Source organism: Drosophila persimilis, unplaced genomic scaffold (genome assembly GCF_003286085.1).
Source record: "Drosophila persimilis strain 14011-0111.01,24,50 unplaced genomic scaffold, DperRS2 tig00000977-arrow-arrow-pilon, whole genome shotgun sequence".
Taxonomy (NCBI): Eukaryota; Metazoa; Arthropoda; class Insecta; order Diptera; family Drosophilidae; genus Drosophila; species Drosophila persimilis.
Genome location: NW_020825387.1, coordinates 261,983 through 276,152, shown reverse-complemented (window position 1 = coordinate 276,152; position 14,170 = coordinate 261,983). Strand labels below are relative to the sequence as shown.

The 14,170-nt window shown below is 42.4% G+C and overlaps 1 protein-coding gene across 3 annotated transcripts; it reads right to left on the bottom strand.

Moving 5' to 3' along the window:
• Nucleotides 1-483: 483 nt before the first annotated feature.
• On the bottom strand, nucleotides 484-12,353 carry LOC6601044 (C-type lectin 37Db). Of its 3 annotated transcripts, none has more exons than XM_002026096.2 (4): nucleotides 12,233-12,353; nucleotides 7,618-7,721; nucleotides 2,240-2,348; nucleotides 484-1,027 (listed from the first exon to the last, which is right to left on the bottom strand). In XM_002026096.2, the coding sequence occupies exons 1-4, from the start codon at nucleotides 12,351-12,353 to the stop codon at nucleotides 777-779; spliced, it is 585 nt and encodes a 194-aa protein (XP_002026132.2). In that variant the 3' UTR covers nucleotides 484-776. The 3 variants fall into 3 exon arrangements, with proteins under 3 accessions (XP_002026132.2, XP_026849735.1, XP_026849736.1); XM_026993934.1 differs by lacking the exon at nucleotides 12,233-12,353 and adding an exon at nucleotides 10,984-11,043; XM_026993935.1 differs by lacking the exon at nucleotides 12,233-12,353 and adding an exon at nucleotides 10,769-10,787.
• Between the last annotated feature and the right edge of the window lie 1,817 nt (nucleotides 12,354-14,170).

Here is a 14,170-nt window from a genome sequence, read left to right as displayed (position 1 = left end):
TTCAAGGGATGTGATGTCCCTGAAGGGGAATACAAGGTATTTTCAAAGGATACTTTGCATATATTTCAGTAAATATTCATATTACTATCTATCCAAGAATATGGTGTTCTAGAAATATTCCTACGGCAATTTTCATTCGATTTGGGTTGTGTTTTGTCTGGTTTCCCTCAGCTGGGGGTCATTAGATCATTATCCAACGAACATGCATCCCATGAGACATCCTTTGCTCCTTCAGAGCTGTGCGATTTCGTGATTTCTTAATTTGCAAAGATTAAAGTTTCGAATCAAGTCAATCCAACGAAGGTCTTCTTTCTGTTTTATCCTGTGTTTCTTTGAAATCTTATTGGATCTTTGTAAAATTAATATTAATCACTTTTTCTTACCTTTTTTGTCCTCAGATTGTTGTGCACAAAAATGAAAAACAAGAAATGGAACGATTTATTTTGAATATACAATTTATTTGTATTATTTTTGTATATCGGATTTACATGAGAAGATAGACGGAGAGTGTCCTAATTATAATTTAATTACGTTTACTATCTAATTATCAACAAAAAAAATTTTATACACTTACATTACACATACATAAAACCCTACTTTCTCTCATTGCGTGCTCCTTCCACGTCCACGTCCACTTTCACTTTCACTTTCGCTTGTAAGTTTCGCGGTAACCCGAGGGTTAAGGCGGCTAACCTTGGATCACTAATCACTATATGCCTAAATGGATGTGTCTTTTGTCGTGTGTTGTGTGTTGTGTGTGGGTTCTGTGGCGCCTCCTAGTTCGGCTGCACCTCGCAGACGAAGTAGGTCTCGAAGCTGCAGGGCGAGTCGTTCCACTTGAGGCCCTTGCCGTCGCGATTCCAGAGCTCCAGGCAGTTCTCCTCCTCCCCGTTCTCGTAGCGGAAGTTGTTCGGCTCCCCGGCATTCCAGTTGGTGAATGTTATCGGACGACCGGTGGCCATCCAGAAGAAGTTGCCCTCGTCGGCCAGGTCCGTGCCGGATATCCAGAAATGTTCGTGGCCCAGGCCTGTGGAATGTGCAAAAAAAAAAACACCACCAGAATGAAATAAAAGGCGTACAAATATGTGTATTTAAATCTACGACTGGAGAGGGGTGCCAAGGATGTTTTTTGGAGGCGTGGAAATGCCTGCAACGAGCCGGAAAAGTGGGCATTCTCTGTCCGGGAAATACCAGTACCAGTACCAGACTCCTGGGTGGACTAGCCAAACTACAGCCAGCCCAGGACCTGCCAAACAGGAGGATCTAGGACCTGACGGAGAATCGCCGAGATAAACACCCGCATGCCACCCTGGACACCCTGGACCGCTGTTGAATCCCATCATTATGGCAGTATCTTTAACAGTTACAGTGTATCTATAATACTCCTCATGGGATATAATTATTTCAATGAAGATGCTGTGGTTTCCATAGTTTTAAAAACATAGATCTGTTATTTGGTAAATTTGTAGACAATAAGGGTATTTATTTACTCGCCAAAAATCACCTTGATGGGATATAGTTATTGTAATTTTACTGTAATTTGTATGGGGCGGAATGGTGAGCTCTTATTGGGTTCTAGATCTCTCCATAATACCCTCCAGGTCATGGGCCGGGTCCTCCGCATGGTCTGTGCATTTTATCCTAGATTTGAATGCCATTTGAATGTGTCTATCTCCATCTCGCTTTGCCGCACAGTGAGTTTGGGCGTGGTCTGTGCCCATGGCCCTGCAACCGTTGCAGCTTTCAACGCTCAACATTCGAGTGTGCAACATTCACTTTTAGCAATTCTTTTTGTGGCCCTCTCTGGAGATTTATGCAACGGAGGAGTTCGTTAGCTCCACCATCTGCTGCCATTATTCCCATTCGCTTAACCTCTGGCGTTGCATATCTCTGTTGTCTGTTTCCCTTTGTGTGTGTGTGTGTGTGTTGCATGTTTGTTGGGGCTTGTTTTGTGTGCGGGGGTTTTCGGTTACCAACTTCCGTGTATTATGCCACATAGACGCTCGAAAGTCGAGTGCCGCTGACCAGTCGGCAGACCATTTGAAAATGGCTTTTGTCTCTCATGCCTATTGTCATATTGATCGGCTTTTCTAGTGATTTAAGTTGCATGTTGCATGCCCCCAAGTCCGTCCGTCTGTCTGTCTGTCTATCTGTTGTGTCAATGGTTTGACAGAGTTGCGGATAAAGTTTTCATGGCGTCTCCGCTCGTCTCCGCTCGTGTCTCTTGTGTTTCACTTACCAAAGTCACGTATGTGCTTCTCCAGTCTATCGTTCTCTTCTTGTGATGAAATGCTCGCCAAATGCATGCCATGGTAGCGGCAGTATTGTGTGGCTTTGAACCAGTTTGCCTGCAAAAAGAAAAACAAGCGAGAAAATCGTTAAGAGAGATGAATGGAAAGCCAAAGCGCTGCATGATTATATAATTGTGTGACACAGCCCCCCCCCCCCCCCCCCCCCCCCAAGCTGCCACCAAAAACAGCCACTGAAAAGTTTATGTCAATAAAAGTCAAATGGGGCGTTGAATGGAGATATATATCTGTGTATTTGTGTCCATATATCTGCGGGCGTGTGTGTGTGTCGATGGAAATTGAATGTATATGTATCTCTCGGATGCCAATTAGTGTTTTTGGCGATGCGGTTTTCTAAAATGTGATTCTGCATCGAAATTGACAGCCAAATCGGAATCAATTTCTATCCGAAAACCATACGTACATACATATTCAATTAACTCTAATGGACTTTGGACTCCCTTTTGTCGCCCCACCCCGTCATTAGCCAGGGATATGGAAAAAGAACACAAAACGGAGAGAAAGTGCCACAGAGAGAGAGACAGCGAGAGAGAGAGAGAGTATCTCCTGTTGATTGGGCGCATCGCCCTTCCATTCCTGCCTTCATGCCTTCATGCCTTCATGCCTTCCTGCCTTCCTGCCGCCATTTGCGGTCGCTGTTGCTGCGAGGCGGCTCTCTGATGTGCACATAAATCGATTACACAACTATCCATCCTGCCATCCTGACATCCCCCCTCGCTCCGCCACTGCTCCATCGCTGGCCGGCCACATCCTTTCGGGGCATGCCATGGCCCACCTGTAACCCCATTAACTTGCCCCTAATTGTATTAGCCGTAATTGTGCGCGAATAAAGCGGGGCATGCCACCTCCACCGCCTGCTGCTGCGTGCATGCCACATGTGGCACACAACCGGCCGAGAAGGTGTTTAATGGGAGCTCCTCTCGCAGGTGAAAGCGTTTATTGGGCTGTAAAAAGGTTCAGCTCATCTCTCGCTCGGCGCCAAGAAGTCAATTAGTTTTTGTTGTACAGAGGCGAAGCAGGGAGTCAAGGAAAGAGGGGGAAGGAGTCCGAAGAGTCCTTTCAGTGGTTTCTGATGTCGGTTTAAGGCAGAGCAGGAGACGACAGAGACAGGTTAATGGTTTGTCAGTGGAGTTGTTGTCTGATTTTTTGGTTAGACCAAAGCATTCCTACAGACGAGCAGAAGAGGGAGATCTTTGAGTGGAAAGCAGCCCTTAAGGATTTTGCATGTTTTCTTTCCTTCTGGAGATACTTCCAAGGCCTACCTCTAGAGATCTTTGGGGAGCAGGCTTTCCTGAGAGCTATTGATTTCTCTAGGTTTTCCTCTTTTATTTAATTGAATTTCTTCAAGCCACAAACCACAGACGAAATTCTATTACCACAAAATGGAAGGAAGGCAGGACGGATGGAAAGAGTGGACGGAATTGGTGCACGGAGCACGGAGCACGGAACACGGACCAATCAACCGAATGAAGTTTTACACGAAACTCAATTAAGTGGCAAACAAAATGTGGGACATGTTGTTAATGTCATTAGCATGGCCAACACTCCACAGGCAGGCAGGCAGCCCCTCTGGCTCCCTCCTCCCTCCTCCATTCTCTGTCTCTCAATTAAATTTTGATTTGATTTGCGCCTGCGTAAACGCGTCTGTAACGAGATACCCCCTGCCTCTGCCCCTGTCGGGCATTAATTTTCCCCCAAAAAAAGAAAAAAAAAGACGAAAATATATAATTTAATTGCTTCATTTGCATATTTACACACGAAATGAAATTTGCATCAAATTGCTCATAATATTACTGCATTGCATTGCGTAATACTCAGTTGTATTTAACGTATCGCCACGCCACCGAATAAAAAACAGCCGAAACACTAAATGGCCGAACGACTGAATGAATTTCGAGTTTTCGAATGAGTTGAAAATGAAATATTGGGCAGAACTCTTAATTAAGCGAATTCCCCATAAATATTCGGAAAACACTTTCGGCAAACGCTGTACACCTATGCGGTAATTAATGCAGAACTTTTGAATATTAATTAAACCAAAACCAAAGCAGAACCATTAAAAAACAAGTGTGTTTCAATGGTAATTTGTTGGTTAACGATTGAAAGGATATGCTCTACTAAATGGTGGATATTTTGAGCACTGAAATGCTCTACTAAATGCAGAAATTTCCCATTAATATGCGGTATTTATAGGAACCAAAATGATCTAAAAAATTCAGGATATAATTAGGGGGAAGTTTGGTTTAAGAAGAGGAAACAGATACGGATTCAGGCGAAGAAATCCAAGTGCAAAGTCTTTAAGCAGCTCAATGGATTTTCAACGAATTTAAGGCCAAGGTTAAGGTGGTTGTTGGCTTGGAAACGATGGAATGGAACGTTGTTCTCACTTGAGAGGCAAAGGTATTAATTTCTTTTCCACTAAAGAGACTAGTATTCTTAACGAATGAGCGCCTCCCTCTCCAATACCCTTTTAGAGACTTGAAAGTTTTTAAACAAATTTCACAGATAATTCCCTGTAAATCATCCAGCTTTTGAATGGGGGGACTCCTCAAAAAATGTATACGAAATATCCAAGTGTGTATATCCGCCAGACTCTAGGGTATTTTCATATAAAAACAATTAAAAATTAAAACCAAATTAAAATGCCAATGTTCTGAGCTTACGAGATGCTTAAAACTTTAATCGCTTTGACAATTGCCTGCGTTTCGAATTGAAGAATCGGAGAGAAAGGCAGAGGTACCGTTAGCAGGCAAATTTCGGATAAATTTATGACTTTCTTTCTGTTTTCTGTTTTCTGTTCTGATACTTGGATGTGTGTTTCCCTATCTTTTGGCTAATCAGCGAATGAGAGACATTCGGCGATTGCGGCGGTGGTGGGGGAAGGGGAAGGGAATTGTTCAATTAATTACCTCATAATGTATTCTCAATCCCCGCTGTTTATCTGGCGGCATACTCCAAATGGAATTGTGTTTTATTTACAAAAAGCTCTTCGCGAAGCGAGAGGGGAACCCGCAGGGGGGGGGCAAACGTTCATAAACCGAAAATATGCAACGAAATTTGATTAAATATTTACTTGTTTGTGTGCTTTTGATTTGTCTCTGGCTTTGTTTCACTTTTTACTGCAATTAAAGCGTTGAAATGTCGCATTAAAATTTCAGACATTTATTTCCCACCAGAAATAAAACATTTTTATTCTGTTTGGGTGTATAATGTAGAAATTGCCAATGGGAGGTGAATAATCGGGGTTTATAAAATGAAATTAGCATATTTTGAGATGAGTTTTCGATGGGATCCTAGAGATTTTAAAGGAATTATTACGGTAGAGGGCTTTCGGGGCCTCTCTTTTGAATATTTTCAAGAAATTCCTGAGGGAAGAGAACTGTATCTGAACTTTGTGCTTCCTTCTCTGACAGAATCTCAAAGATATCAAGGATAAAAGTAGGTTCTATCTAACTATCATTTAAAGATATGGATTAGAGAAATCCTGGCGTCAAGAATAAGTCGTCAAAAATACGAAAGAAGGTTTGAAATCCCTTGTCTCCATCATTCAATGCAGTTACCAAGGATTTCTGTGAAAGATCTCTTGGAACACAACTTTAGGTGATTCAACGGCTCCTTCTACAGCTTTAAAAACCCATCTGTAATTCTTTCTTAAGTGGTTCTCAAGGTTTTCGAAGAAAGATCTCCATTTAGACAACAGTATTTGCCCGAAATCTTGTTAGTTATCAAGGGATATGAAGTTATTCCATTAGATGGCCATATATAACTTGAAACTCCATTCTCTGACTCATTCAGAGTTCAGGGCTCAGAGTTCAGTGGTTCCCAAGACCGAAATATTTCCATTGAGTATTAGCCTCAATATTCGAGATCGAAAGTGGTATCGCGTGCACTTTGGTTGCTCCATCAATCCTCAACTCCGAACTCTGCTTGTCAGTGGCTTGATCCATTACCGATGGTGGCCCTCCGTTTCCTCATTTAGTTTTTGAATGAAAATACAATGAATAATCCGGCTGCATGCGATTTGGTTTACAATGGCCAAAGCTCGTCCAATTTGATGGCTTTGCTTTGGCTTTGGCTTTAAAGTTCAAGGAGACCTGCCACCAATGAAATATAATTCAGTTTGTGACGCACATTTGCATACCACACCCCTCCATTCCATTCCGTTTCATTCCATTCGATCGAGTCGATCGATCGAGTGATGCCAATGACTCGAGCGGTTTCTGGGCTCTCTTGACTAATTTGTTTTTAATATGAAAAGCCTAACGCATATTTATCTAGATATTCCAGCATACGAGTAAGGTTGAAGATCTGTTATTCGAGATCTACTACGTGATGTGATGCGATGCGTGGCCAAGCACGCGCCTCTTTTTTTTTATTGTTGATATGATACCGCACTTCTGATGGAGCGGCCCTCAAGGTATCAGACTGACATTGAACGCAGTTCTAAGGCTATTTCGTTAATGTAATCGATTTTTGGTCGATATCGAGATGTATCGACACTCATTGGAAGGTCGAGAACGGTGCCGAAACGTGACGATGATTAAATCAATGAGACTAACTGAAGGATAGCCATTGTTTCGATTTCCTTTGACAATTTCATGCCTTAAAAACGAATTCTGTGCATCACTTCGATTATTAATCGATATCGTGTATCGAAGCTCAATGAAAATGCGAGAACTGTACTCAAACCTGCAGGAATTGATGGGTTCTTTTTGTTTTAACTGAAAGAAAGTCCTTAACAATAACCTATTGGCCAATTCAGCAGCTGTTAATCGTTATAATGTATCGAACTACAATGGAAAGGGTAGAACTCTACTGAAAGCTGGCTACAGTTTGAGTTTTCTCTCCCCAAATCTGTTGATCGGCAATCGATAACTAGACTAGACTTTGTTCTAACCGAAGAATACTCTCAGTTGGAAAACCTTCAGTTTCTTGGTTTCTGGTTATGGTATTGGTATTTCTATAAGCCCCAAAACCCGTTGCTCGGTGCAATGTAAAGCTGGTTCTTCTGCTGCTGTAAATATTCCATATGCCATCATCCTCTTGCAATCAGCAGACGGCGGAGGCAACGGCAGACGGCAAATGGCAGCTGCTGCCACGAGTGAGTATCCACTGGAGAGACGACCGACCCATCAAACCGGACTTGCAAAGCCCCGTTGACCGTTGTCTCAACCGACGGCTGAGGCATCTGGACAGTTGCACTTTTGGTTGGTTATTTTGTTGGTTACTTTATTGGCCACATTACGAGAATGGGCCATCGCACGGGGCATGGCATCGTGTGGAGTGTGGAATGTGGAATGCCGCTTACCTTGAAGAAGATGCCCAGGTAATAGCGCTTCTCCCCGAGCTTCAGCAGCGGCATTGTCCATTTGTTCGGCGTGTACTGTGACTCGTCCACGCAGTTCGGGCAGTCTATAAATAGAGATCGAAAACGGGCATAAGGATTACAGATACAGATTCCAAGGAAAAATGAAACGAAATAAAGAGAAACAGCCAGGAGGCAGGAGACAGGAGGCTTGTGAGATGATTTATGCAACTGTTATAAACGTTTTCTGTCGGTAATAATGATTGCGTGTTTATGGATTTATGGAATATTGTGTCAAAAATGTGTGTAACAAGGAAGGAGCCTAGATCTGAGATCAGGTACTTTCAGAGATATTTCTAGGTGTAAAACAGGCCTTTTGCTTGTGATATTTATATGAAAGAACTTTGCATATTAAATTTATATATAATCACATGGCAAGAATCATTAAAAGAACCTTAACCTCTCTGTATGATAATCAGTTGAAAGAATCTTAGATCTTGGACTTTTTGTATGATAATCGCTGGCGAACTATTCTACATCCATAAAATGTTCTATATGATAATTAAATGAAGTAAAAAAGTTAAAATATCTACTGATCTTTGACCTTTTTATTGATAATCATATGAATGCACCTTTAAACAACTATTCTGCCTGATACTCGCAAGAAAAACACTTAGAATATGTATGATATTTCCAAGAACCTTAGATCTGGAGATAAAGACTGCAGAAGTATATTTAAAGGAGCCCTTTTTCTAAGTATTTCATACAGCTATAAGGATCCTATCTTCTTTTGTTTCTGTGGAAGACTACAAGCTTAGAGTCGAAAAGATTCGCTTCTGAAAGAAAGTAGATGTGCCTCAACTGTTTGGGAACATGGGTCATCATCTCAAAGATGCATAACTACAGATCTGGGTAGTACCATTGATTCTTTGGTTAAACTTTAATCGAAAAGCTGCCAGAAGGGGCTCTTGTGCCTCGACAAAAACGTTGCGTCTGGTTTTTTTCTTTAGGGAAAACGAGTTGGAATGATGATGCATCTGTCACCAAAGATCTTCCTCCTGTTGCTGCGTTTGAGTCATCGTTTGAGGGGCAGCTTAATTAACCAACTCTTCGATGGCCCATAAAAAGCATCGTAAATCTTAAATCTTAAATGCCGTACCGCACCATAAACGGATTTTGATAGAACAAAAGGTTGAGCATTCGCGGACTAATTGCGGATCAGAGGAAAGAGAAAGAAATTGAGTTATGAACGACACCCCGCTGAATGAGAGTCACAGGGAAACAACGGACTCGTGGCTCGGATTTGGAGTCTAGTTCGAGTTCGAGTTTTGAGACTCAAGAACTGGTTCCCCCTAGAAGAATACCCGCACCCGCACCCGTACTCGGACGCGGACTCGGACTCGGACTTGCACGCGTAGTCGTAGTCGTACTGCAATCGAGAACACGTTCGACTCGTCTGAGACGCCTGGAAATGTTTCGTTGCGGCCTAGACCCAAATGACGTGATGGAGATTCGGGCTTGAACCAGATAGAACTTTACTCTTTTGCTGGAATGTGAATCAAGGCCGGGCATTTGTTTCGATTTGTGGCCACAAGTATGTGAAGGTCTCTTACGGGAGGCGGCACAGCGCGGCACATGCCACATTCCTTCTAAACAAATGAGAGAAAATGAAAGCCAAATGGTTTCCCTTTTGTTTCGTAATGGAGTTTTTTTTTCTGTGTCCGCTAATGTCTGTAAATTAATCATCCGAAATGTGCTGCCGGCCCATTCGTTTGAAGGTCGCCTCCGCCAAATGTTGCTGAAACTTTCATGATGTTGAATGCTGTATGTTGTATGTTTGTTGGGGGCGTCTCGTTCCGCCAAAAATATAAAGAAATAAATTAAACAATGAACGTACAACGGGTCATCAAGCCAACGGGGCCCAGGCCCGTGTGAAAACATGGCCAAAAAGCAGTTAACATTTTGACTGTTTTGTGTTTTGTTTTGGCAGAAACAATGCCAGCCTCGTAGAGGTCTTGAGATTTGGGTTTAAATCAATGGCAATGTTTTATTCAGACACCTTTTATAAGGTGTTCAGGTGTCCAGCATATATTAGGCGCCGACGGTAGTAAATCTTTGTTCTCTTGAATTTAGGCAGCATTCTCACCTGAAGACACGAAAGATATATTGCAGCTCTTAAAGTTCATGGAGTTCCCTGGAAGTTGATAGGAAACCTTCTCGAAACAAACTTCCACCAGGAGAATGCCCTACAACATCCCTAAATAGATTGCAACATCTATGGTCAGTGGCCAAAGCTTGTCTTAGAAACGCAGACCAACCGAGGAGCCCTGCCGCATGACGCGAGGACGACAGTCTCTGCAAGAAAGCTCCTTATTGATTGTAGGATCGTTCCTGAAGGAACATTGCTGGCAGTACCTCGTAGAATAACATATCTTATGGAATATTCCTTTTTTAAAGGAGAGTTTCCGAGGCTTAGAGACTCTTAAGTAAACGGGTCATGCGGCAGCACCCCTCGGTTATGGAAGGACCCCCTTTTGAATGGTATGCACTCCTTTCCTACAAAATTTCCCCTCAAAGATTCCACTGGAAGATATCAACGCCCTTTAAGCGGAAACCTTTCCCCCCTATACTTATCCCTCTAAATGGTATTCCTGCCGCTCTGATGATCGTCCGTTCTGCCTGCCGCACCTGTTGCATCATTGAATTAAAACAGTTTTGCTAATTATATATAATCTCGAAGCCACAGAGCCCGTAAATGCAAACCAGTCTCCAGCTGTGAACCGAACATCTTCCATCTTTCATCCGACAGACAGACAGACAGCAAGACAGCCAGACGCACACAGACATGCAACACAATTAAAGGTGCAAAATTGATTAAGATCTGGGGTCGGGGAATGGGGGCTGGGGGCTGGGGGAGCTGATAGGAAAACGGTAAATTGAATATATTCATTAATTGTTTGATAAACTTTAAGGCAAACATTTGCCGAAACTTGTGCGGGGATTATGGCTTAGAGTTCCTAGAGGCCGAAACCGTCGAGGGTTTGTGTTCGTATGATTTATTAGCCGCAACAGCCGCCAGAGTCGCCAGAGCCGCAAGAGAATCATAAACGAGTTTCCGAAGTTTGCTAAAAGTCAATGTCAATTCGTTGGATACCTCGTTAAGCGGTGGATAAACCCTGATCTGACCGCCTGATTCCAGCAATTAAATTTATATTTATACCACAAGATGTCGACCTTCGTTGAAACACCAGAAAACGGCAGAAAACTCATGACACACAAAAGCCAAAACAAGAAGAGAACCCATAAAAGGAGAGATATGTGCATGAAACATCTGCATCATCAACCAGACATTCAACAATACATACGTACAATATATATCTTCCTTCTCTTCCTGCCACATATTTTATAGAAGAACATTTTTGTGTGTTATATGCAAATTTTGTCGGTTTTTTGTTTGACGTAAGAGGCAAACAAAAGAATTTCTGAATAATTAAATTCGGTTCGGTTCGGTTCAGTTGAGTTCTTCTTTTTTTCTGTGTTTATGATTATGTTGTGACTTTTATAAATATTATTAATTAACTTTTGTGCTGGAACGATGCAATTTTTTAACAGAAAAAGAGATTGTGGACTCGTATGGGTTTCTGGGGATTAAGCGGAAATTAATTCAATGTTTAAAAAATGGAAATTCAAGCGGCTAGAAATGAAATAAAAGATTCGAATGGGATTGAGAGATTGATGAAAACTGGTTGATTCTGCTAAGATTTGGGCAAGTATTGGGACACATTTCAGAGTTCTTTCAAGTGTTGGCGCGTCTTGCAGGAGCGCCCATCGGCCGGTTGAACGATACTCCGCGTAGCAGAAACAGTGCCAAATCGACCAAAAAGGTCTGTGTCCTCGCCACAACCGAGGAGCACAGCCGCAGGACGCGTGACACTTTGAAAAACTCAGATTTAGCTCCAAATTGATCTTCAATTCAATAGCAGATGGTACTCCAGGACATCTCACAGTAATTCGTTTAAGGACACGTTCAATACTCCTTCCCATCACTTTATCTTCAATCAATTCCAATCAACGATTGACCCTGAACTTCACTTAAAATTTGGAAACCCATTTAGGGCACTTTTTCCGTTGACTAATTGATTAATGGCCACGATTTCGCATGTCAACCAAATGGTGTGTTTTATTACGAACATTTCAACAGCAACAGCACCACGAAAAAGGTGGGCAAACATTTTGATTAATTTGGATTTTCAGAGCAAACCATCGCGGCCAAATCGGACCAAAAACAGCAGTAGGTGGACGGACGTGGACGCACGGCCTAAACAGAAGCCCCTCTCTGGCCGTAAACTACGACTGAAATCTCCCTAATTAAGCAGCCAACCACTTCACACATTCCCGTCCGTGGATGCAGTCCATCCGGCTGCCCAGCGATCCATCTGTTCACCCAATCCCCGAACCGAGAAAAGTGAAAGTGAATTTTGAATTTGTTTCTTTTCCAGTTTTCTTTTTGTAGTAGGATTCCCTCCATGGAAACCGTCTATCGTGAGTCGCGAGTCGTGAGTCGCGAGGAGAGTCTTATGCAATGAATGAGTTTTTAGAGAGCCGTGTGCACACATACCCGTTACAGGACCCTGGACGGCTCCTTTGCTCTGTGGCGTTGCCATGGCCATTGTCCTCGTGTCCAGGCTGCCCAGCAGCTGGACCGAGAGTATCACAGACAAAATATAATAATTCTGCATGTTTTCAATCGTTTATACGGTGCAAAAAATGAATAAATATTTTTGTATATGTATATTTTTATTTTTTTTTGGTTACACTTCCGCAAAAAACAAAAAAAACACACTTTTACCCTGAAAATTCCGTACAAATATTTATGAAAAAAGTTTCGCTTTTTGTGTGGCTGTGTGCATATTTTGTTTATTAAGATTTTATTGGGGTTATTGATTGTTTTCGTTCGATTTATGAATTATTTTGAATAAAATGCAGATGCTTATCTGTGGCTTGGAATCGAATCGAATCGAAACGAAATCGAAAGTTTTGTTACGAATAATAAAAAGATACTCGCGAGTAAATAAAAAAACTGTGAGATATGTGCGCAGGCGCGCGCCCAAACTGAATGTCGGCTGTCGAAGAACTAAAGTTTTTGGTTGGCTTCGGTTCAAACCAAGGCAGAATCCCCCCCAAGACAGAGAAAGAGAGACACAGAGAGAGATCTCTGAAGAGAAGAGAGACTCTACGAGAGAGAGAGAGAGGTTGCAAGACTGGTTTAAGAGAGAGATCCCAGAGCTCGAAGACGAACTTGTTCCGTAACGAAACTCGAAAGATTAACATCAGAGCGAGAGATCGAGATCCCCATGTATGGACAGCGGACACTTGTGGCTCTGGCTCTGGCCTGAACTGGCCTGACTGTTTGTCAAACACTTGACGCAAGCACCAGACTCCACAGAGCTGTGGGTGACGCGGTATCTCAAGATTGAAGCTGAAGCTGAAGCCGAAGCCGAAGCCTCACCAAGGTCCAAGCCATCACCGAAGCGTGGACGTGTGTGACGCCTGAAACAAACACCACAGCGGTACGCCCCAAAGTCATTCTGGTTTCGATTCTCTGCGGTTTCGAAATGAAACAAAGAACCGAATAGAAGAAGAAGGTTCTCGGATTACACAACACATAGCCATCCCTCGATGGATGGATGGACTCCCCGAGATTGGTCTCTGAATATGGTCAAAACTTTACCTCTAACTGTTTTCTCACTGAATCCCGCACACATTCAGCAAACAAGCAATGACCTTGATGTCATGCTGCTGATGAACTAGTTTTTCGTTTCGTTTAGATTGTGATTCACTTTGCTCTGAAGTGCGCTTTATATAAGGCTTGCTGTCACCCCATGCGTATGCGTGATGTTTGTTTGGAGATCACAAAGATATGTGGAGCCCACTGGAAATACCATGGTGGTGGGACGGAATGAAGATGTTTGCTGGAGAGACAAACATTATGGAGTTGATTTGAGATGGGAATGGGGGTCTGAATGTGTCTACATATCTCATGGATCTCTTATCGACGTTTATCGATAGATTGTTGATAGATTTTCGTGCATATTTCCAAGAGAATAAGGGAATTGCAATCTGTATCTCCTGTAACTCGCATGAATCTCGTGATTGATAGAGAATTGATATTTATCGATAAATTATCGATTGATCAATAGAGAATACAAAGATGAAAAAAGGCATACACCACTCAGATCTACTGGGTTGCCTTGTTATACTGTATCATGTGTGTTTTTCTGTATCTTCTGCTCTTCCTACTTGCAGCTATCGATATTTATCGATTGCATGCGTCTTAATGCTAGACAGTATTCAATTAATCTCTTCGTATCTCCTTCCAACATTACCTATCGTTCCATAGCTCTCCCAACGATATTTATCGGTGATTATGTGATAAATGACCCATAGATTGCACAGCAATCGTCTGGCATTCCTCTACACTCCCATCGATCATCATCGAGAGGACATCTACCATTAAAGATGTCACTCCATTAAGAACTGCAGATATTTCCAGATG